We start from the raw sequence: 21,997 nt of genomic DNA, 5'->3' as shown, positions 1-21,997 counted from the left end.
TCAAGCTCAAGACAGACTGATGGGTTAAAGAAAATCCAACGTCAGACAGGACTCCTAAATGTATTACTGCAACTTTCATAAGAGCCAGCTTTGTGCAAAAGCACTACCTCCTTACCACATAAGAGGCAGCATGAGAGATGACCAGCAAAAGACCTAGACTGGCATGACCCTGGCTTGGACACTGGCTATATGTCAACAAAGGACAGATCGATCACCAAACTGTCTGTGCCTTGGTTTCCTCATCTAGAAAATAAGACTATTTTCATTACCTATTCAGTGGGATAAAAACACTCTGCCAACCCAAATATGCCATGGAACTGAGCATTATTAATACTTTATCAGGGGACAAAGATAAATAGGACTAAACATGGTCCCTGCCTTCTGGAAGCTTTTCATCTAAGATGGCAAATCAGTCCAGAGCACAGATAAATGTAATGGAAATATTAGCAAGTTCAAAAGAGAAGGCCAAACAAAATGAGAGTCTGACTGTAAAGGGGCCAAACACATTTACTTCCAGCTGGGGGAATCCCAGAAGGTAGGCTTTCCAGATAGACAATAAAAGCTTGCTGGGTAGCAACAGAAGTTCATGTTTATATTGCATCTATGTCCCAGTTTAAAACGCAGGGATCTCTAAGAAAATATGAACAATCATATTGTGCTTCTCATGTAATTATTTGGTCTTCATGGACTGGCCACTTCTTGCTGTGCCATCTTACCTATCCCACCTTTAGCTGGATTGGAAAAATTAAGCCTGGCAGCCATCGGTTCTGAATTCAATATCTACCATCAGCTCTAAAATGAGAGGCAGGAGATTTTTCTTGCCGTGATAACAGCCCTTTGGATAAAGAACCAAGGTGCTTCTAAAGCCCAAGAGAACAATACAATTCAAGACCCAGTGCCTGACCTCAACTGCCCAGCCATAACTTGGCTACTTTCACCTCAGTCTCCATTCCTCCATCTCTGAAATAGGCCTACTATCTACCCTTCTCTGGCTACTGAATGTGAAAGCGCTTTGAAAGACTCTCAGTCCACTTAGTTGTCTCCCTTACAATGATTCTTAAAACTTAAGAACTACTTTTTTAATGGATATTGTCTCCATCTCAAATATTCAAATCTCCAAGCTTTATGCAACAAAGTTGTCAAAATGTGAGAAGAATCACTCAAGATTAGGGAAAAAGATAAAAAGCACATGGTCACCGACTGAGGCACACAGCCATTCATGCCATTATTCTGTCTGCTCCTGGGGTTCAACTAAGGCCACCTTCCCTCTGCTGACCAGCCCCCAGGAATCCTGTCCAACGTATTGGCACAGAGCTGTTTCCCGGTTGTCTCCTCCATTAGACAGGGAGCTCCTTGAAGGCAGGGACTGCATTCTGTTTTGTCTCTGTTCCCCACCCCTGTAGCAGGGTCTGGCACCACAGTAGATGCTTACTACATGCTTCTTGGCTACAACACACAGAAGATGAGCGTGTGTTCTCATAGGATCACAAATGTAAAAAGCTGGTGGGGACCTCAATGGCCAACCCCACACTTTATACTTTTATTCAACTACAAACATTTGTTCTTCTCTCCACCTGTGCGCTGGCTCAGTGAACACTGATCAAATATAAAGAAATCACAGCGGGCAAGCAACTTGCCTCAAAACCATTTCTATCTGGACCGGATCCAAAAAAGATGAGCTAATGATGACAATAATAAAATATGCCAACCAATCCCATCCAATATTAATGAAACCCAGGATCTATCACTATCAGGCTGACACAAAAAGATAAAATACTTCTTAGTCGAAAAGGAGAAAGAGGATTGATGGACATTCTTTGTAGAAGCACATACCCAACAGGTTAAAAAGGTACAAACTTCTGTAAAAAGCAGACCTCGTTATTTCACTGAGCAAAAGAGTAAAGGGGGATGACAGGTACAACTCACTGGATGGGAAAAATGGGATCAGAAGTGGTTTACTTCAAAATGAGGCCTAGGAAGTAGCTGAAAGCCAAGAATGGAGTCAAAAGACTTTCATGATCGAGACTCATGTAAATTCAACCTTGTTCGTTTTTTTAAAAAAAAAAAAATCAAACCAACAGCAAAGTTATGTGGATCTGTGCATAGACATGGAAGGCTTTATAAGCTGGATAACCCTGATTGCCTGAAACTGAATAACTTCTGCACAGACAACATTAATGCAACTAAGATATGAAGGGAAGTGGTCAAATGGGGGAAAAAAGCTTTGGGTCAAACTTCTCTGCTAAGGGTTTGGCATCCAAGATAAATGAACAATTAAAAATATACATACACACATATAAAATACTAGCAGCAATTCCCCATCATATAAATGGTCAAAAGATATGAACAAACAGTTCTCAAAAGAATAGTCAAGTATCACAGTCACATCAAAAAGTGCTTTTAATCACTAATAAAAGAAATGCAAACCAAAATAACCCTGAGGTTTTACCTCATACCCTGCCAAGTGGCAAAAAGGAAAAAATGGCAACAGTCGATGTTGAAAGGAGTACAGCATGACAACAAGCACACTGATACGCAGTGAGTGGAGCTACGATACGAGCAATTTGGGGTTGTGCAAATCAATTGATTAAAATGTCCATACCCTTTGAGTCAGAAACTCTCTTACTGGCTTACCCCTCCAAAAAGCCAACAAAAAGAAAAAAGTCCCTCTATAATTGCTCAAAACCTTCATAGCAGCCCTTTTTTTGATAGCTAAGAATTGGAAACAAAGCAAATACCCATCAACTGGAGATTGGCCAAACTATTTGTGATCCATGAATGTAATGGAATTCCACTGTCCCAGACCACTTGGACACAGCAGAGAGCCATAAAAAGTTAAGAACAATATTTTTTATGAGCCCTTCTAGAACTACACTAAGGGCACTTGGAGTGAGTCCACAGAAGAAGCACTTACATCTTAACACTCTTATTCAGCTACAGTAAAGCCATTATTTTATCTACCTGGGGAGAACATTAGAAAATACCAATAGGATAGCAATTTCTCTGAGGACCATTCCTACTGGAACCGCACTGAAAAAGAAGACGATGCTGGCAAAGCAGCCTAGCACTCTAGCATAAAGGCAAGCTTTCCTCGCTCTCAATCATGGCACTTAGCACCAGATCCAAAAAGAGGCTCACTCATCTCCTTCAAATTTCACATAGCTCCTTTGCTTTTTCTTCCCCTATGGGAAAAAAGCCTTAGGCTCATGCCACCTTTCTGCTTTCACATGTTTACTTTCATCAGCGCCAAGGTTGTTTTTTGGTGGTGGTTGTTTTTTTACAAGACCACCCAATATGTTAATAATAACTTAAAATAAAAGTATCCAAAGGTAACACAAAAACCACCTATCTTCATATTAACAAGTTGAGTAAAAATGCTAACATACAGTGGTACCTCAATACACGAGAGTGCCTTACGTCACAAGCAACTGGAGATATGAGCAGTCGTGATCAGGATTTTTTGCTTTAAGTCACGAGTGGATATCTGAATCACGAGCTTCCGCCACCCTCCACTAGCTAGCAGCATACAGAGGTTTCATAGGAAATTAGTGAGGAGGAGCCCAAGGTGGATGAGCTAATTAAGTACAAGCAAGATTAAGGAAATATTAAGGATTTGAGAAAAAAAATCAAACAGTTTATTGAAAAAACACACCCAGAAAAAGTTGCAACAGAGCATGCACTGGAGCTGTATAATGACACTTGTTTCACACATTATATTATTAAAGGAAGGAAGAAACAAACTTCCATGGAAACGGTCTCTAAGTGAAATCAAGGAAAGTGTGGCAAACCAGCCAAAATTCAATGAAGAAAATGATGTTAATTAAATAAAAAAGCAGCAGTTAAGTGTAGCAATAAAGCTACATGTCATAAGTAACGTGCAAGGTCAATTTTGTATTTAAAATGTAGCATTATGTGTGTAGAGAGTAAGTGATGTTAAGCGATAGCATACAAAATGAAAATCTTCTCTGGCAGCATCTTTGCCTGGCCTTGAAGGTAAATAACATTTTATAAGCAAGTTACCCTCTTTCTTATTATCTATAAATATATTTGTTACTTATAAAGTACATTTTTGTATTTAAAAGCATATAAGACAAAAAATTCCTGTGGTTTTTTGGGGGGTCAGAATGGATTCATTGCATTTCCATTCATTTAAATGGGGAAATTGGACTTGACACACAAATTGAGTTCCGAGCTTGGCCATCATGTGTATTTGAAATATCCTGCAAAGTATAAAAATGCATACACTGAAAAGTATTTCATTGCTGTTGCTTCTACTAAAGTCTTCCTTCAATGCCTCATGATGGAGATGATGCTGGGTTTTCTAGAGCTCTGACCCTATGGCCACAGCTGACAGATACTATCAAGCTGGAAAGGCTTCAAGTACCTGCCAGCTGACAGCAGCAAGGTCTGAGACCAGCCTCGCTGGACTCCAGCCTGACTGGGCTGCCCTGGGGGATGAGGCTTGCTGGCCAAAGGAATCTAGAAAACTATTACTCCATGGAGAGGTTTGGATCTGCACATACCATCAATGGCGCATGGCCCCCACTGGTCAGAATATTAAGTGCCTAATTGCCTAATCTTCAGGAAATTCAAGTTGCCTTTGACATCTCCAGCCCATTTTTAAGGGCACAAAAGGCAGATTGTACTCAATTTATTTAAGAAAATAAAACCTGAAACAAGTTAGGACGACAAAAAAGTAGTTAAGCAAGTGACTGAAAATGCCAACAGCCTTAACCTACTGGTCTACTTAATGCCCTTCTCATAGTTTCCTTCAACTAATTTACTGCCTTTTTTTTACAGTAGGCATTGGTTAATTATGTAATAATGTAACTCCAACTGCTCACACTGCATCTGTGAACCACAAAATGTCTGAGTTGCCCAACTAACTGGTTTTTAACGAGTAAACCCAATAATTACCCTCTTCCTAGGTCTCTGGATGAATATGATAAGAATGGTTTCCTGTTTCAGACCGGTGCTACTGTTAAAAAAAAAAGAAAAGAAAAGAAAAAAAGAAAGAAAGAAACAGAAACCAAACCCCTATGGTCTCTGGCTTACACTACAAACAGCCAGGATTTACCACTATGGCCGAAGAAATCCAAAGACAGCTCTACTTACATCACTGCTTTCATGACCATCAGCATCACCACCTGCATCAGCAATGAGCCGAACTGCACTGACTTCAACGCACTGAACTTCCCTCCATGTTAGGTCCAGGGTTTTCTAAGGAAATTGGCTTTCCAGACCAAGGACAACAAAAAGCATCTGAAAGGCTGCAAACCAACACAACCTGTTTCTAAGACGTAGCCAGCCTAGGCCTGCTGAAAAGTATCTAGAATTAGAAGAGGGCTCGGCTGGTGCTTTTAAAATAGTTTTTCTCTGAAATAAACGTCATGTCTCATTCACTGGTACCCAAACCAGCTAACCAAAATATTAGATTCTAGGCCTGCTGTCTGATTAGGCGACTGACCTAATGCCTCTAGATTCTATTCTCTACAAATTCTCCAGTGGTGAAAAGGAGAGAAGGGCAGCTTTAGTCCAAAGAGCAGGAGCAAAAGAACAAAGCTATGAAAAAAAATTAGCCCTGAAACTTCCTGGGCAAAGAATTTTTTCTTCAGTTTCACAATACAAACTGATTAAATCCTGAATTTCTAATATAAAGTTTATAAGAGGGCAGCTGGGTAGCTCAGTGGATTGAGAGCCAGACCTAGAGACGGGAGGTCCTAGGTTCAAATCCGGCCTCAGACACTTCCCAGCTGTGTGACCCTGGGCAAGTCACTTGACCCCCATTGCCTACCCTTACCACTCTTCCACCTATAGGTCAGTATACAGAAGTTAAGGGTTTAAAAAAAAAAAAGTTTATAAGAACTGAAAATTTGATTTTTCTACAAATTCATATTTTGAGAACTTTTTTTCCTAAACATCCTAACTAGAAAACAAAACATTTGACATGAAAAACATCAAGAACATATTAGCTTAGTTCATTCTGCATTTAGTTTTAATACAATAAAAATCAAGATGACTTTGTATATTTGCATTTAATTAGGACTTAGTATTATATCATGGCTACAAAATGTATTTCTTCTCATTGTTTCCAGTATTCCAGTATGTGATCCAGGCTGTAGTCTAAATATAAGGGTGATTTTTTTTTAAACCTTCACCTTCCATCTTACAATCAATACTGTGTATTGGCTCCAAGGCAGAAGAGTGGTAAGGGCTAGGCAATGGGGGTCAAGTGACTTGCCCAGGGTCACACAGCTGGGAAGTGTCTGAGGCCAGATTTGAACCTAGGACCTACCATCGCTAGGCCTGGCTCTCCATCCACTGAGCTACCCAGCTGCCCCCTGAGGGTGATTTTTTTAAAGGATTCAAGGTAGGAAAATAGATACATCAGTTCCTGGGTTGTTTAACAAATGCCAAGGTCAAGTTTTAGAAGACTGGGAAGTAAGATCTCTGAAGGAAGGGGTCTATGAAGGCTATAAAAGGCTCAGCAGTTCAGACAGAGGATTTCGTATTTGATTCTGAACACAATAATAGGAGTTTATTAAAGAAGGGAGTGATATGACCAGCCCTGCCTTTTAGGAAAAATCAAACTGACAGCTGAGTAGATTATGGATTGGAAAGGGAAGAGACCTGAGGCAAAGTGTGAAGTCTTGAGGACATGGTCCTGGATGGTGCCAGGGTCAGAGGAAAGAAGGGGGCAAATGAGAGATGTTACAAAGGTGGAACCAACAGGCAATTGATGAGTTGGGGGAAAGAGGGTAAGAAAAGGATGACCCCAAGGGGGCTAAATACTCAAGACCTATTACAACCTGAGTGGCCCTATGCCAGTGGGTGGGGCAGCTATAAACACAAATAAGGAGACTAGGGGAAAAAATGAAGTTAAAATGCATATAAAAAATGAGAAAAAAAGATTTATTAACTGTTTTGTACATTTTTAATGTAAAGACATACAAAGCAAATTTCTAATGGGTGGGAAAAGGGAGGGGGCAGCTAGAAAAAGCTTCGTGAAGAGATAACATTGATGTTTGGGTTTAAAGGTCTGCTAGGAATGAAAGCAACAAAGAACAACAGGGAGCAGCAGGAATGGCTAGGGGAGTTCAGGGGGAAGGAGTGAGGAGTTGTCCAATCTGACCAGAGTAGAGCAATGGGAGATGAAGCTGCAAAGCTAAGGGCCAAACAGTGAAGAGCCTTGAATGCCAGGCAAAGGAATCTGAACTTGATTCAAAGGCAAAGAGGGGTCTCTGAAGAATATTTGGGGTGGAGGGAAGCTCGCATGTGTATGACATCGTGGGAGATGGGGACAGGCAGAGTGCTCTAGAGAAGACACGGGCTTCTAGAAATTGGAGTCTTGGTGAGAAGAGAAGCTACAGGAAGAGAAGGCAAGAGTTCCAACTCCACCAGGGATCCTTCCCAACAACCCCTTCAGGTAAAATATTGAGATGTTATGCTGTTCATTTCATAGGCAAAGAAACAGACACAGATAAGCTGTGACTCTAGGAGTATAATAGATTCTGTTCAAGATCCTACATTTAAGAACCTTGATAAACTGAAGTGTCCCCAGGAAGCCAAACAGGATGTTGAAGGACCATGAGTCCATGTCAAATGTTAGCCATAAACAGTTAACATTTTAGAACACCTTAACTACCCTTTCAGGCAAATGCTATCATTATCCCCCTTTTACAGATGAAGAAATTGAGGCTGAGAGAAGGTAAACCATTTGAACTCAAGTTTTCCCAATTCCTTTGGCCAGAATGGGGGGAAGAGGGGGGGGAATAGCCTGGAGGCAAAAAGATTTGGGAAAGGGATAGAGGTGGGAAAGGAAAAGAAGTATGTAAAGACCTGTCATGTGGAAGAAAGATTAGACCTAGCCAATTTGGCCCCAAAAGGCAAAACCTCTGCACAATGAGGAAAATTTGCAGAAGTGGAAATGTATTTGCCAGGCAGTGCAGAAGTGTATCCCAAGGAGAGCTTTCCCTCGGGGGGATGGTTCCCTTAGATGGGAAAGGCTTCCCTTTACTCAAGGCAGGATGATTTCTTGGAGCTGTTGCAGAAGGGACTCTTGTTCAGTTACCTGTTGGGTGAAAAGATGGCAACCTTGGAGGTCTTTCCACCTCTTCTGTGATTTGACCACTATTCACAAGGCTTGGTGGAAACTAGACTAAAACCCAAGATTTCTGACTCCAAGTCTAGCTAGTTTTCCCTTCTATAATGGTGACTGTCCATCACATGGGGCACCAATAATTTCTTTAAAAGTAAAAGCTTTAACCCAAATGCTGTATAGATTTCTTCATTTTCCATTTTCTAAACAGTCTTTCATTCCTCCACCCGCAACCATGGTTTCTATTACACAAAGTTCAGAAGCACTCAACAATAGTACTACTATTTATTCAAATATTAAGTGAGAGAGGCCTAGCCCTGGAACCGGGAAGGTCTGAGTTCAAGTCCTGAATCTGACAGGCACTGTGCTTCTGTGTGACACTCTCAGTTAACCATTCAAAGCTCCAAGCAACTTTCTCAGATGAAGGCACAGACATACTAAGGGACCCAAGAGCTCCCTATTATCAATAAAATCACAAGGCCACGACCTAGCTCTATCTAGCTCTTTTGTATACTCATATTTGAACAACAGGTAGGAACAGCAATTCTGCTAAAGAAAAATCAATAGTGAGTGTCCAAATCACAGCTAATGGCCTGTCACACTTCAAGAAAAGATAAAAAGAAACTGGCATTTTTCACTCAGCAAATGCCAAGGTACTGCAAGAACAGCTGAGATACAGCTCAAGTGTTATCTGCCTTATGACAAATCTTGGAAATCTTTTTAAGTAAAACCAGCCAACGTATCCTTAAGCAAAAGAAATATATCAAGTCCCAGTGCAAATGCACACCAAGGGATCCCAAATAGCCAAAATCACCTCAGCAGAAGTGAAAATCCAGAGGATCGCATCCCTTTCCAAGTACGACAGTAAAAGCAACAACCTCGCACACTAGCACTCCTCAAGAAGAAACAAAAGAAACGCGGTAATAAGGACACAAAATGAAAATTCCTTTTGTCACTTCAGGATTGAACTATAATCAATTGTTTGAATTGCTGGAGTAGAAAAATTATAAATTAGTAATAAGCAGATCCTTTTTAAAAGGGAGGGTTCCTTTTGTTCTTCTGCAGATACGGCGACCTTTGGGCTCAGGCTGAGTAACATGGTGCTACTTTTCTACAAGTGAGTCAGGAAAAAAGGCCAAAGTCTCCAATAATTTATCCAGTGCTTTCAGTATTCTAATGCTTCACATCTTCAGTGTGAGTCATCCCTCCTCCAAGGCTTATCAAAACTCCCTGGAAGACTGAGTCGATGGTTTCAAATTTCCCAAGGCTGCCCCTGGACAACAGAACTATGGCCTGCACAGCCGGGTTTGTTCTCCAAGACTGGCCTGCTTACAGACTGGCCCTTCTGAAGCTTGTGCTCCATCATTCCCGATTTCTGAGGACCCAGGGCCAATTAACAGGAAAGATGAGGAATCACAGTAGGAAGAATTTAGCAAAGAAACTCACTTATTATGCTTAATAAAAATAGTTGCAGTAAAAGTTGAATATCTTCCAACAATTAAATGATCTTAACCTATTTCTTTTTTTTCTTAACCCTTACCTTCTGTCTTAGAATCAATACTGTGTGTGATTCCAAGGTGGAAGAGTGGTAAGGACTAGGCAATGCATGGGGGTGGGGGTGGGGTGGGGGGGTTAGTGGTAAAATGACTTTGCCCAGGATCGCATAACTAGGAAGTGTCTGAGGACAGATTTGAACCCAAGACCTCTCTAGGTCTGGCTCTCAATCCACTGAGCCATCCAGCTGCCCCAACCCTATTTCTTAAAGCAAAAGCATCAAATGTAACTTGATTTTTTAATACTAAGACATTGAAACCTTAATACTAACAGTGCTAAATGATAATCACTTTTCAAACAAAAAATTGAAATCATATACTTTAACCAAATGATTTCTAATTCTGGTTTTGTAACATCTAAAATAAACCCCGACGTCTCCATCATGAAGCATTAAAATTTAGTTCAAATTTTATGTTCCCTTTAACTATTACCCTCAGCTATTTTTTCTAAATAGGGACAGGCATGAAGAAAAAGAAGGAACCTGCAAAATCAAGTGAATTATTCTCCTGGCAGGCCACCTGCTCCCAGGATATCTTCTAGTTAGAATCTCTTCTCCTTAAGAAACAAAAGAAACTTAACAAAATATACCAGCTACCTTTTGGCACCTCCAACACTGCTGACCAAATGTTAATAAAGCTCCACTATTCTTCTAAAACTTTCAGGTCAACTTTTCAATTTCAATAGCACATTTAAAATCAATTAATTCACAACTGAATAAATATTTAGGACCCTTAGAGACCAACAAGAAAAACATGTGAATCACGTAAGTTTCCTCATTCTAAACTCCATGATAGCCAAACTCCTTCTCAAACTCACAGGGCTTAGAGCAATCTTTTCAAACAAGTAAGCTTTTAAAGTTAAAACATTTTTTACTCGCCTCCAAATTCACAATATTTATACCTTTGCTATCTATTGATTGAAAAAATATACATACAAGAAAATAACAATGTTTGGTGCACAGATGTACTCCCAAGCTTCAAACAACTGTGTGGCCCTCAGGCTAGGAAGCAACAGAAGAAAACAAATCCATTAGATGTATTTAGAAACATAATTTGACATTTTATGCTTTTATACTATTTACATTTTAAACTTTTAACTACATCCACTTATTCAATGTTTTCATTTTCACCATCAAGAAATATTCTCAACAATAAGAAACAACATTAGCAAAGAAAATTAATTTTCATTCACCAGCTCAATGATCACACAGAGGGAAGTTAAGGATAGTCCGAACTATCACTGACAAAGATATAGAAAATAGAGCTTTTTCTTTCAGAACAAATGAGACAAGATTCCAGGAAGATGGCAGGAGACAAGCCTATGGACCCTATACCTCCCTCAAAGAGCACAAAACTACCTTCAGAAATCTTCAGAGGAACATTTTAAAATCACGTGAAGAAATGAGCAAGCCAAGGAGAGCTCCAACATAATGAAAGGAAAATGACTGGTTAAAAGAAGGCCAAAAAAAACGACCAAAAGGCCTGTACGGGAACACCAGCAGTAGCATGTTCAAAGCTGGGATTCTCAAGACATAATCTATTGTACAACAATCCAATTCCTATCATGCAATGAAATAAAAAAGAAACTGAACGCAACAATGAAATCTCAGGCCAAAATGATGATGAAACTCAACGACATACAAATATCCAAAGAAAAGAAAACAAGTTTCAAAGGAAAGAATTCTTTGCCAGAAGTTACGAATAGTGGAAGAAACAGTCCAAAGAGAAGGGCAAAGCCTTAGAAAAATGCCTGCTCAACTTGAAAAAGGCTCCAAAGTCATTGTGATAAAAGTGACGTTTGGAAAGTTTTCTCGCCTCGATTTGGGCTTTAGAAAATCTGATCACCATATTTCATAAAATCATACCCCAAAGTGTTTCCTCAACTCAGGGACAGACAGGCTGAACTCACAGGACACCGAAAGACATCCAGGAAACTCAACTTCCCAAGTCCCCTGAAGACCATCAAGCAACAATCAAATAAACCCAAGCACGATATGACTACTTCCTTTTGAATACAGTAAATAATACTTATAAATATTTGCAGTCTCTCCTAAGAGAAGACCAAGGCCATATCTTTAAGTATCATCCAGCAGCATAAAACTAAGGGACGTCTTCAAAAACCCCATACAAGGGAGATCTGCTAATTATTCTATTATTCGCACGAGTCAATAATGGACCGTGTATCTATAATCCAAGGGATCAAACGGAGCCAAGAAGTTCCTTATTCCTATGGAGGAGAATCTGGCACCTCCATACAATCACCACAAATAACTTATGAGAATCTTATGCTCAAATAGAGAGATTAAGCACAATACTGGGGGGGGGGGGGGAGGGGGTGGTAAGAAAAACCATTTACAAAGAAAGCAAGAGTTTGCCACTGTGCCAAATTAAAGCTCTCATTTCAGGATACTGTGAATTGCTCAGGAAGAGACATCTCAAGGGAAAAGCCTGAGATCGGTTCTGGCCTGGCCTGTACTGACCCCAGACAGGCTGCTTTCATCTCCCGAGGCTTCCGTTTCCTTAGGGGTAGAATGAAGGGGACGAACTAAAGGACCTCGAAGGTCTCTTCAAATCATCGCTTCTCCTGGCTAACTCAGCAGAAGCAGAGCCTCTCTCTTCTCTACTTCTTCCCCCTCTCCAGTTCACCCTTCCCAAGAGGCATTCCTAGAGCACAGCTGTGGCCATGTCACCCCTGCTCACAGCAGACACTGCTTCCAACTTCCATCCCCTCACCAGGCCTCTCAGATGGACCTTTCCCGGCTCTTCTTCCTAATTTCTTAAGGGAAAATCTTCTCTGTCCACATTATCTCCCCCTTAATAATCTCATTCGATCCCAGGATTTCAACCAAGCCCTCTACAGAAGTGAGTTCCCAGGTTTAGATCTCCAGGACTATTACCTTCCAGCTGCAGGAATGTCTTCCTATCAGTGCCTGGAGGTCTCAGTCTCACATTCAACATGTCCAAAACTGATCTCAGTAGCTGCCTTTCCCTCCAAACCAGCTTGCCTCGTTCCCCATATTCAAAATCTTGGTGTTATCTTTAGATATGAGAGGGGAGAGGGATGGAACGTTCTCCCTATGGAACATCTCTAACAGTCATTCCCTCCAGTCTATTCTCATTGCACCTTCCTCACAAGAGGCCTTCATTATCATCCTCCCTGAATACTGCCCAGGCCTCCTAACACCTTTCTTCTACTCTAAGCTTTCTTGGACCTTTCATACTACCAAATGAATCTTCTTCACACCCAAAAGGGCTCAGATTACTCCTCTGCTCAAAACTCTTTAATAATCAGTTGCCTACCAAAGAAAAAATAAATTCCTTTAAATCTGGCCTCAGACACTTCCTCATGTCCTGTGTGACCCTGGGCAAGTCACTTAACCCCCACAGCCTAGCCCTTACCATTCTTCTGCCTTGGAACCAATACAAAGGATTGATTCTAAGAGGGAAGCTTCCCCCCCCCCTTTTTTTTAAAAGAAAGTAGCCTAGAGACTGGCTTCAAACACTTCCCAGTTGTGTGACCCTAGGCAAGTCAGTTGACCCACCCCCCCTTTGCCTAACCCTTAACTGCTCTTCTCCCTTGGAACCAATACACAGTACTGATCCTGAACTAGAAGGTAAGAATTGAAAAAAAGAAAGTATAAAAGCCTTGAATCAGGCACCCAGTGGAGAAGCACCCTCTCTCTCCTGGACTATCTCACATTATGGACTTTCCCCAAATCTGTTCTCCAGCCACATTTGCTTGTCACTCTCCCACATCCCTACTTTATTTTCTCTGCCTAGAAAGTCTTCCCAGCACCCTCCTTACTTTAGTTCTTACTCATGCTTTAAAGCCCAGATCAAGTATCAACTCACCCATGAAGACTTGTGCCCGATCTCCTCCTCTTCCCAACCTCCACAGTAAGCAAAGGGGAAGGGAAGAAAGCACTTATTCAGCACCTCCTCCACATGCATGTTTAAGTACACTACAAATGTCTCCTCTGGTCCTCACAACAACCCTTCAAGGCAGGGGCTGATATTATCCCCACTACACGGTGGAGGAAAATGGGGTGAGCAGGTGATGTGACTTGCCCAGGGTCACATGACTAGCAAGTGTCAGAGGCCAAAATGGCACTTTGGGCATTCCTAACCGCAGATCCAGCCCTCTACCCTCTAGGCACTCAGCTGCCTTGACTGCGGTGCCTGCATAGATTTTATCTGTGTGTGTGTGTGTGTGTGTGTGTGTGTGTGTGTGTGTGTGTGTGTCTATGTTGTGACCACCTATTAAATTAAAAGCACATGGAAGGCAAGGGCAATGACTTTCCTAAAAAATCCTATCTCCCCAGTCCCTGCCCACTGCTCCGTCAAACTGAACTGAGCCAAGGCTTGCTTTACAAAACAGGCTAAACTATGGCATCTTAAAAGCAAAACATGATTAAGAGAAATGAAAATCAGAAGAACTCCTGGGGTCTCGCTTCATATCTAGGAAAATTGGCAATGATGACAAAAGGTGGGCAGAGCCAGTTCTTGAGGGGTTGTGGAAAAATGGGCAGATTAATCCATGGTTAGCAGATTTGTAAATGGATCTGATCATTCTGAAAGTCATTATGAAGAAAAAGTGACTAAAACATCCACACTGACCCAGAGATTCCACTGCTAAGCACATACTCAAGGAGGTCAATGACAAAAGGGCCCCAATAAACAGAGCACTTTGTATAGAAGCAAAAAACTGGAAACAAAGTAGATGTTCATCAACTGGGGGATGGCTAAACTAGGATACATGACTGTAATATAATATTACTGGTAAGAAACAATGAATATGGGACAGGTGAGTGGCCCAGTGGATAGAGCACCAAATCAGGAAGACTCATCTCCCCGAGTTCAAATCTAGCCTCAGACATGTTTTAGATGTGTGATCCTGGGCAAGTCATTTAACCCTGTTTGCCTCTGTTTCCTCATCTGTAAAATGAGCTGGAGAAGGAAATGGCAAATCACTCCAGCATCACATCAGATATGACTGAACAACATGAAAAGACTCATGAACAGATGCAATGTGAAATGAGCAGAACCTGGAAAACAGTCAATCCACTGACTGCTGCAATGTAAACAAAAAGGACCAAAAGAACCCAGCTACCAAAATGTCCTGACCACAGCAGGCTCCACAGATCATCTCTGAAGGGCATCTCCTCCCCACCACATTACTCTACTATTGGCTATGATTGCTTGTAAGATAAGCTTGTAAGCTTACTTAGTTTTGCCAATTGTTTTTGCCCCCGGATTTTTAGTTTGTTATATAAGGGGGGGGGGGGGTTTACATTAGGAAAATGTAGATGATCCCAAAATAAGATATTCATTGAACATTTTAAGAAAAGCAGGAATGTGCTTTTTATGACCTGAAATTATAAAGCCCATTTTACTGTAACTCTTCAGATTGTATCCAGCTCCAAAAAGATTGATTACCTTTATAACCAAACTCCTTCACCTCTACCTGTCATACCTATTAATTGCATATTTTTTGCAACTACCATGTTCTCTCTTTAAATAACAGATATTACACATATGGAATTAGTCAACAATCCTTGCTACTAACAAGGCAAATGACATCCATCCCTAAGCTGAAAGTCAGGCAAATAAAAATCAATACTGTCCTTTGTGGTCCTTTAATCACTTTTCATCAACTTTTACTTTTAGTTCAGGAAAAAAGCTAAGGGAGGATCCAAGGAATTCTGTTAGTATCTCTTCATAGAGACAAACCAGGAGGCAAAAGCAGTGTCGATTTTTCTTATAATAGCTAATCAATTTAACCCCAATGGTAGGAAAGCCAATACGGCTGTTCTGACTCCAATGGGAAGACCTTTGACAAGAAATTGGCTAATTTCTATGACAGAGAATGTAAAATATGGCCTATTAACCATACAACATCATCAGTACTTAGAGGATCAGAAAAAGTTCTACGAATTCTATGCCTTAAAGAAACAAGTCAACAAAAGACAAGTTTTACTAGAATAGGTATTAGCTTCAACGAAGCAAACCAGTACACCCAACTAACAGATCACAGTCCTTCAAGAAGAAATGACTCCTGAAAAGCTTCAAGTAGATGTTCACTACAAAACTTCAGAACTGACTCCCTTTCGCCGTTACTTCTTGGATAATTGAAAAAAATAAGCTTTGAAGGAAAGTTGTTGCTCAAGGAGGAATCTTGAGGTCTTCCTTTCCACCTCTAAGTTTCAAGCCTTTATTAGCAAACATGTCAAAATACAAAATTAAAATTAAAATCATAGGATAAAGTTTCCTCCCAAATTTTAGATTCTCTGCTAGATGAATGTAGCCCCAAATGACACAGGTCAAAATTCTCCTGCAATCAGCATGGCTGTACATAAACAAAAAACCTCTACAGAACTCCTCCAAAATTAGTTTAGATTTTGACATCTTTTACTATCTTAATACAAAAAATAATTTTCATTTCAAGAATCACATGGCTATCATTCAAAATAACCAAAGGTTTTCTTGAATTAAAAAGGTTATAGTCTTCCAGTTTACTTCCTCCATGAACATATTTAGTACTTCCCACTAGACCCAATCACTGAAGTTTATTGAAGATACTAAATGGAACCTAGAATTTCAAAAACTGAAAGGACATGACACCAAATCAGTTAGTTATCAGACATTTCTACAATGGCAGCAATACAGGTAGGATCCATATTACAGTAGCGCAAGTGAAAAGGGCATGTGTAAATCATTCATTTAAGCAAAAAAATGTCTACAGATTTTTCTCTCTCTCCTCTCTTTCTGCTTCCCATCTATCTGTGATGGATCAACAAAAGCAACAATAAGACCCAAAGAGTCTATGACCTAACCAGTGCAAAAGGAATATTTATTAGCAGAGGTGAAAATTCTGGCTTCTTGCCAATATTTTTTTTAAATCACAGAGATAACTTGGAATGAAATTAAAATTTGAACATTTTCTAAATCAAAGAAATTCATGTATATTAACTATCCTTCTTCTAATACCTTAAGTATAGTCTGCAATATTAACATTTTTCAACATTTAAGGAGTATCTGAGCTATAAAGAACTACCTAGCTTTGTACTACATATTAACCATTTTTTCTAAAAAGTCAGATGAATTCCAAAAACCTCTTCTTTCCTATTTGAAGGAGCCAAATCCTCAGGGGAGTAATCATTCCTGGGTTGTCACTAGACTTAGTAAGACAGACCCCACAAGCAGCCATCTTTCCCACCCTACTTCCCCTCCTGAAGTCACTCTTTTCTGAGCCCATCGCTCCCTGGTTTTGACCTGATAGCTGGAGTTTTGCTCCACCTCTCCGATGGCACTCCGAGATCAGGCAGCCGGCCTTTAGACTCAAGTAAGCCCCCAGTTCCTCCCACTAGTCCAAATATAGGGTTGGTTCAATTGGCCTCAGGTTGAAACCTAGCCAATATAGGATGCTCTTAAAAACCAACAACTAACACAAATTCTTTCAGAAGAACCCAACTGTTGCTCTCCAGCCTCTAATAGAGAGAATGTAAAAATTGGGGAAATGGTGGATAGTCAAGTCCAATGTACTTTTTATAAACTGAGAAGTATTTTGTAAAACCTGAGCCACAATTGCATTCACTGATACACTGTGTCGACAAAGGCCCTCTGCAGAACAACTTTCCCATGAGGACATCTAGGAAAGAGAACATGAGGCAGCCAAAGGGCCTCGGAAAAGCCAATGCCCAAAGCCATCAGCACCTCATCACCCATTTGGACCATTTCGTCAACCCGCCAGGAGCACCAGTTCCTCTTTCCTGCCAGCCCAGGAGCTCCCTACAAGATGCAACATTAGCGCCTTCCATTAGAGTGACTAACAGTGAAGTTCACCTCTTGCTGGCTCTCGGACCGCATCACATGCCCATCAGTCATCACTACAGATTCCACTGAAAGAGGAGGTGAGGAACACAGTAGAGGCTACCTAGTTTGCACAGCCTGGCTATACAATGACTTTTATCCAATCACATAGTATTTTAAATGTTACATAACTAGATTTTATCGACATGTTTTCTAGACCAAAATGATCACCAAAGAGACACTGATAGAACATTATGCACACAAAGGCACAAAAAAATTCACAGGAAACAGAAGTGAACTAAATATTAATTTTTTTTAATTTTTTTTTTAAATTTTAAACCCTTAACTTCTGTGTATTGACTTATAGGTGGAAGAGCGGTAAGGGTAGGCAATGGGGGTCAAGTGACTTCCCCAGGGTCACCCAGCTGGGAAGTGTCTGAGGCCGGATTTGAACCTAGGACCTTCCGTCTCTAGGCCTGACTCTCCATCCACTGAGCTACCCAGCTGCCCCCTAAATATTAATTTTTAACCCAGTTTTGCTTTCCAAAAAAATTAAGACAAAATAATTTTGCACTCTTGCTCATACTGAGGAAAGTTCATACAGCAAAAATACAACATGAAATATTGGCATCTTCAGAAAACAGGCATTTTCACATAGAAGTGATGCACACTGCTGTGAAGCTTTCTGAATTCCCAGCTCCCAGGTCTCTCCCATGTTCAAAATCGTCTCTTATGAATTTGCTTTCTAAGAAAAAAGTTCTCTCATCAAAAGCATATTAACCAAAAGTGGAGGATATAAAAAAGTAAGTACATTTTAAAAAACAACAGGGAATTTAAGGCCTTCTGAAGTTACTTAAAAATCAAGAGCAAATCACTGAAATGGCTTGTGCCTTTCATGAAAAAAAATTCATATTGCATTATATGTCAATTCAAAGTAATTATATCACCAGCTTCCCAATATTTACAGCAAAATATAGCAAATGGGGAAAGCTAGATGGCTCAGCGGATTGAGGGCCAGGCCTAGAAATATGATTTGACCTCAGCCATTTCCTAGCTGTGTGACCCTAGACAAGTCACTTAGCCTCCACTGCCTAGCCCTTACCATTCTGCTACCTTGGAACCAATACACAGTATTGAGTCTAAGATGGAAAGTAAGGGTTTTTTAAATAAATAAAATATATAGCAAAATCTGAAGTTACAAGTTTTCCTATTGTCTAACCATTAAAACTGGGTCTATCCCTTCCCAATATATTATGATTTTTAATCACTAAACTTTATGTAGTATAAATAAAACTAAATTCATTTTTCACGAATGTCTCATAAAAAAATAGAAATAAATTGCAGCAAAACTCACTTCCCCTTTATAAAATGTAACAAAGTAAATGACAGATTAGCTACTTCTTAAATTCTTTATTCTTGGATAAAGCTGCTGGGGCCAAACTTGCTAAGTAATTATTAAAGGTTACTAGGTGGCCAAGTCATTAAGAGGAAAGATGGGAACAATAACAGATTTTTAAACTACAGCAGGCTATGTAGTCAAAGATTATGAAAAAAATATTAATTTGACAGTTATTTCAAAGTCATTACTCCTGTGGTCTAAATATATGAAGTCCTGCTTAGAGCTGATCTTTGTAAGATGCAAGTAAAGCTTTAAAATGCCACCATTAAGTCAGCATATTCCAAATGGGCCTTTATTCTCTATGCTAAACTCTACAGTTCAATTCAGACCTCTGAAAAACCTACAGGCCTGCTTAAGGTGAATTTAATCTCAAAAATGCTAAAGAACAAAAATGGTTGAAATGCATAACCACACTCAGTTGTCCTTAAATGATGAGAAATTGCTTCATTCATAATTTTCTTTTACTTAAGAGCTCTCATCAGAGGTCCTATCATAAAAAAAGGCAGCCACCTCCTGTCAGTGGGAGAAGGGACTCCGGACACAGAATAATCCCCAAAATTTTGGACAAGGTCAGAAAGGAATATTTTGTTTGACTCTGCATACTTATTACAAAGGGTTTTGTTTTCCTTTTTTCTTTTCTCCCCCAATAGAGGAGTTGTAAGTCTGAGAACATAAACGCTTTTTAATTGGAAATAAGATATAATTCATTTTTTTAGGAAATAAGGACTTTTCTCCTTTTCATAAATGATTCAACTTAAGAGGCCACCTTTTTTTTTTTTTAAAGGTTACTTCAACCATAGTGATCCCTTCTTCCCCTAGTTCTCATTTTTGGGTTTTCCCATAATAATCAGAAATAGAGCTAGTCTAGTCCAGACTATGAATGCTAAGCAGAGAAGGTCCTTGAGGACAGGATCAGCTTCTCTAGTGTTTTTACAAAGGGGTGGGGAGTGCCCTGCCTCAGAAATGCTTGTTGATTGACTAAAAAAGAAAACTAGCATATTAGTTTGGTGCATCAGAATTGATAGGAACAAAAGCAATTCCTTCAACTATCTTTGACTTTAACAGTGATTAAGGTGCATTAATTTTATGTACAGAGGCTGTACAAAAGTACCTGATTACCCACAACCCTCCAAGAATAACATCTCACTGCTCACACAAGAACCTGGTGGCCCATTTGCAAAATGAATTATGTTTTCATTTAATTTTTAAAATCATCCAGAGGGGTATAGCCCTATATCAAGTTGACATTTTGCAGATGGATCACCATTTGAAAGTTGGCATTTTAATCATTTTTAATATGCTCCAAAAGGCCCACCAAACTAGTGAGATTTTTTCCGAGCTCTCAGATAACCACTATACTAATCCAACCCCCAAATGAAAGCCATGTCCTAGGCTGTGCTGTCCAGTTCAAGCGTTCCTATGACATTCAATCAATGCAATCGCTTCCACTTCCAAAGCTCCTCTAGAAATAGGAAGTTAAGAACTTCCTGGGAATATGGATCGGTTTTCATTTGTTTAGTAATTTCCTACAGGCCCTCCCCAAAACCAAACCCACCTGTGGGCTTACACTTAATTGGCATCAAAATAGGAATTTAAAAAAATGTTAACAAAAGCAGCCAAACACTCTAAGGCACAAATGGCACCAAAGTCAAAGGGAGCCCAGAGTCGGCTCGCCAGCCCACCCTCCTCCAAACGTGCCCCTCTCTACCTAACGTGGGGCGGCCAATTCCTGAAGCTACTGGAGGAAGGACATTCTGCTAAAATGTATCCAGCCTCGGAGTGAAGCCCCAGGTGCTGCCTTAGGCCTTTTCTGAGGAAAGGGACTAGCAGAAGGCTGCCGGCCGCTTTGGGACAGAGACAGTCAAAACGAAGCGGAGTTTTTTTCTTAAAGTGCCTCCTGCCCCTCTATTATGCATCTACACCACCAAGGTTTGGGGCCGACAGGGGAACCCCTATTATGTCCGAAATACTGCCATAACTCAATTATTGGCAAGCACGCTTCTTCATACACGCCTCAGCTACCAACACGCCTAAGAACTCTGCTAGGTGGAAAGAGGTTCGTATTCCCGAGAAGGCAAATAAGAGAAATGCATAGAATTCCCAGGCTTGGTCAGAGCCAAGCTGCAGAGATGCCAGGAAGGGCTGGAGGGCCTCCGTCTTCTCAATGCAAAGGCCTAGCTAACCTGATCCTGCCAGAGCCAGGTGGAGGCCAAACTCCTAGGTTTCTCCTAGCGCACAAACTGCCCGGCTAAATCTGGGCATTCGGAGACCGAACAACGCCTCTCCGAGGGCAGCTCGGTCCAAGCTGGGGACGCAGCCTCTCCTCCCAGGCAAACAAGCCACACTTCTTGCCTCACTTCAGTAGAACATCCACATCAGCAGCCCCTGAGGCCTTCTGCTCCTACCTAAGCCTCCCCGACTCCCCACGAGCCCGGCCCAGAGATCAGCACCCTCCATCCCCATTCCCGTCCTCGTTTCCCCCGACTCCCCCCCCCCCCCAAGACACAGACGTAGGCCTCTGCGCCCGCCGGCGGGCAGCTCCTTCCTCATCTCCATCTCCGAGAGATGTTTAACAAAGCCTCCGGGAAGCGGCGACCTCAGCCCACACAACACCCCCCCGTCATTCTGAGCCCGACCTGAAAGAGGAGGTATCAGGGACCCGGGCCCCCCACTCACGCCGAGGCATCTCTCGAGGCCAGCCCGGGCCGGATTCTGATGCAATCGTGGGCCGCGCTGGCTCGGAGCTGGGGGAGGCCTATGCCAAGGCGGACGGACAGGCAGGCAGGTGAGTACCCGGGGGAACCAGCTCCGGGCCGGGACAATGGACCGGAGTGGGCAGCGAGCGGGGGGCAGGGGCGGCCGTGACCCCGGGCCCGGGGGGAGGGGCGGCGGCCGGGAGGATACAGGTCAAGTCCAAGTCGAATCCATCCTCCTGGTATCTCCTTTTGTTTCTGCTCACGATCTCCTTGATGATGGCTGTCATGTCGGGAGCCGCGGGGCGAGGGGGCCAGGGGCGCGGGAGCGGGCGGCGGCGGGGCCTGCTCAGCAGCCGGGCGCCCGGCCTGGGCCTCTGCCCGCGGCGCGGCCCGGCGCCTGGGCCTGGGCCTGGGCCTGCGCCCGCTGGAGCGGGGGCTGCGG

At 41.6% G+C, this 21,997-nt stretch overlaps 1 protein-coding gene across 1 annotated transcript in view; it reads right to left on the bottom strand.

Annotated features, from left to right (window-relative positions):
* The window catches only part of PTEN (phosphatase and tensin homolog), a 78,053-nt gene extending 56,189 nt beyond the window's left edge, over positions 1-21,864 (bottom strand). Inside the window, exon 1 of the mRNA XM_044659228.1 lies at positions 21,764-21,864. Coding sequence (XP_044515163.1) covers positions 21,764-21,842 — 79 coding nt within the window. The 5' untranslated portion in view covers positions 21,843-21,864. The remainder of the gene's footprint in view (positions 1-21,763) is intronic.
* Positions 21,865-21,997: the final 133 nt, after the last annotated feature.

This window comes from Gracilinanus agilis, chromosome 2 (genome assembly GCF_016433145.1).
Source record: "Gracilinanus agilis isolate LMUSP501 chromosome 2, AgileGrace, whole genome shotgun sequence".
In the NCBI taxonomy this organism is placed as follows: Eukaryota; Metazoa; Chordata; class Mammalia; order Didelphimorphia; family Didelphidae; genus Gracilinanus; species Gracilinanus agilis.
The sequence above is the reverse complement of the archived record's forward strand: the minus strand, read 5'-3'. Positions and strand labels throughout refer to the sequence as shown.